General features: G+C 38.6%; 2 protein-coding genes across 3 annotated transcripts in view; both read right to left on the reverse strand.

The window, feature by feature from the left end:
* LOC106805700 (GTP-binding protein Rheb homolog) overlaps positions 1–1572 on the reverse strand; it is a 20385-nt gene extending 18813 nt beyond the window's left edge. For both annotated transcript variants that reach the window (XM_014807402.1, XM_014807401.1), the window contains exon 1: positions 1430–1572. In XM_014807402.1, coding sequence (XP_014662888.1) covers positions 1430–1481 — 52 coding nt within the window. In that variant the 5' untranslated portion in view covers positions 1482–1572. The remainder of the gene's footprint in view (positions 1–1429) is intronic.
* A 425-nt stretch (positions 1573–1997) lies between these two features.
* LOC106805709 (FAST kinase domain-containing protein 1-like) overlaps positions 1998–3257 on the reverse strand; it is a 9167-nt gene continuing 7907 nt past the window's right edge. Inside the window, exons 11-12 of the mRNA XM_014807412.1 lie at positions 2921–3146; positions 1998–2581 (exon numbers count right to left, since the gene is read on the reverse strand). Coding sequence (XP_014662898.1) covers positions 2383–2581; positions 2921–3146 — 425 coding nt within the window. The 3' untranslated portion in view covers positions 1998–2382. The remainder of the gene's footprint in view (positions 2582–2920; positions 3147–3257) is intronic.

A 3257-nucleotide genomic window follows, 5' to 3' on the forward strand; every position in this document is an offset into this window, starting at 1 on the left:
GGGTCCACCAGGTTTCGGCAAGCTCAAAATGGCTCACAGACAAAACGGAAAATGATCGGGCTTTTTAACACTTATTTATCTACATGGACATCTCACTTATCTTTTTGAACCCTTTCCACAACTTTACACCATGTATTTATCTTTTTATTACTCAAAGTCAGCACTACTGGCATTCCCGTTTCAAATATTCTGGCGTGCGAACGCGTGACGTCACCGGATATGTAAGCAAAAAACATGGCAGCTATGGTGCATCTATCGTACAATACCGGTGACATCATGCGTTCGCACGCCAGAATATTTGAAACGGGAATGCCAGTAGTGCTGACTTTGACTAATAAAAGAATAAATACATGGTGTAAAGTTGTGGAAAGGGTTCAAAAAGATAGGTGAGATGTCCATGTAGATAAATAAGTGTTAAAAAGCCCGATCATTTTCCGTTTTGTGAGCCATTTTGAGTGGAACCTGTCGGGACCCGGTGTTGCTGCAAAATCCAGCCGACAATGTTCTATAGCCCTGCGACAGTCAATGTACGCAGGCTATAGTACTAGAGCTACCTGCAATAGCACATTTCATTAACAGACATTTAGTGTAGCTTGTCACTGAACCACCTTGACCTGCTAATTCTTGGTCCGATTTAACAGATCCCAGACAAAGTACTCCAATTACTTTAGTATACACATTTATTACAAAGTTCAGCAAAGCTCAGCACGGGGGCTACTGATGTTAGGTGTGAAGAAACGTCTGGTGTTGTTAGCTTTCCAAGTGATGCTTGGTTCACATCATCCGTATCGCCCTGGTGTATTAGCCGCAAATACAATTAGCTCTGCCAATCTTCGATGTAATATACGTGTCGGTACTGCTATTAGTATTACGCCTGGTATAATTTTACATGATGGCATTTTAATTGGTGATATTCTCTTGCCCAGGTGCTCTGCTCCTGCTCTGTAGAAATTGCAAAAGTTCTAGCAGTTTGGTTGCAATGCAATGTTCTCTGCCCGAACCATTCATTCATCATTAAAAATAAAAAGTAAAAGTCAGTAAGCAGTCATCGGCAAAGATAGCTTACATATGATAGCGCCACGTACTTTCGTGGCACATGATAATTTGAGCCGATGTAACTGTAAGATCAAAATAAGTGCACATGTATACACAAATGTTATTGTATTTTTGTAAGCCCGTCAGCCTCCTAACCACGCTATATTAGCCTAACACAACGTATTTATACACATACAGATTTTGTAATGTACGCGGATTACAATTTGGGTTGCTAGATAGTAAACCGTGTTGCACGAAAATTTGCACCATGATATTACCAGTGCAGCAATAAATTGATTGGATGCGTCACGCAACGGTAACAACAAACGAACTGTGAACGCATGAAACTTCAAGCGAACGTGTTTAGAAAACGCTATAAAAGAACGAGACCTACCGACTGATCTAAACCCCATTAGAGCGATCTTTCGCTGTTTCGGAGGCGGCATTTTGTTTCAAAACGTGAACACAACATAAATGATAAATACGCCGCCAAGTTAAAAGTACATGCAATAGCTAAACACACAAAGTTGACTTCGAAACGGAACCCCGTAATGCGCACGCGTTAAGGCAAAACAAGTGTCAAATTTTAAAGCGACGACTAGTAAATATTAATTTTAAAGTGGCTAGATAATTAAATTAAATGTGCAAATTTGAGGTATTTACCAGCAATCTGCGCAATAATAATTTAGTTTCTTTTAACTAAAATCATTCTTTTAACAATCTTCACAATTCCCATCATCAACGTTTGTGTGGAAAAAATCTTGCCTGTGAGATATAAGGTGACAAATTGAAATTTGCAGCAAATATTTCTAAATTTCTGTATCATATCAGTGTACAGTTGTCAAATAAAATTAACTAGTTTTTCTGCCTAGCATTTATAGTGTTACATTGTCTGTGTAGAAAACAACTTCATATGTAATTAAGTCATTATCAAAATATTAGACACATACCCACAACAGTAATTTCATTAAAAAAACAAGATTTAATCTTTACATTATACAAAACACAATGATTAATACTGTATTCTCATGATTTAACATTTAAAATCTACAAAACTTCCTAGATTAGGATTATGGTCATTAATTAAGCACCATATGTTATGATTGCATTTTTACATTAGTTGCAAACAGATACGTTTAACCCAGATGAATAATTTCAAGACATCTAAAGTGTTTGGTGCAAAATAGTACTATCAATACTGCTTTTACCTAAGGAATTACTCTGCATTAAAAAAAGAGATTGCAGTGTATGTGAATGATGATGATCGAGGTTTTGCCAATCATGTTGCCATTCTGTTATAGCTTGCAAAATTTTCAAAACAATGAACCGTAATATATCTCCTGGATGTCACGAAAATATCTTGTTGTGCAAGTAGTTCATCTTTGCTGCCTGGTCACTGAGGTGCATTGAGTTCCATTCAAAGTGAGGTATGTGCACAACCTTATAGCCCATTATCTCGAGATGTCTCGTCCTCACTACCTCTCCTCCAAGCAGAACCCTAACGTTGATGCAGAACGAGTGCGGGGGATGAATGCATATTGCTAACCTGTGACCACGACAAAACAGCATAGATTAATTATACTGCAATATGCCTGTCATGCATGAGAAAACTACGTGAAGATTTCCCTACATGCTAGCTAACACCCCATAACTATAGAATGACTGCTGCAGATATGCAGCATCTTTGGAACATATTTCATGTATTCTCAGAATACAAATTAAATTATCACTGTACAACCTCAACAAATTGTGAGTCTGTTTTAAAACAATGTAATTGTGCCGCCCCCTCTAATATTCGAAACAAAATCTATCTCAAATAGATGCATGTACTCTTCTGAACATGGGCAGCCTAGCTACAACGATAGCCACATGCCTCTACTGATACCTCTGTGCGTCGGCTGGCAGTGCTTCTTTTAGATGCGTATCGAGGTCCCACGATTTTAAACCGACTTGCTTGCAGGATATCGGTGAGTGTTCACCATTGAGGATGCACTCCAGGTCTAGATGGTAGTAATATGGTGTGTACACATGCTGCTGCAAGTATTCTGCCCCACCAATTACATCTGAGAGCGCAGCCGTTACGTCAGCAAACATGTGGCTCTCGGGACTAGCTGTAATGAAAGTGTCAATGACACTGTAGCTCACCACAAAAAAGGACACAAATGAGTGAGTGAGAAGAAGTCAGTTTTAATTGAGCAACCATCGACGTACATTATAGAAAC

Source organism: Priapulus caudatus, unplaced genomic scaffold (assembly GCF_000485595.1).
Source record: "Priapulus caudatus unplaced genomic scaffold, Priapulus_caudatus-5.0.1 Scaffold124, whole genome shotgun sequence".
Taxonomy (NCBI): domain Eukaryota; kingdom Metazoa; phylum Priapulida; class Priapulimorpha; order Priapulimorphida; family Priapulidae; genus Priapulus; species Priapulus caudatus.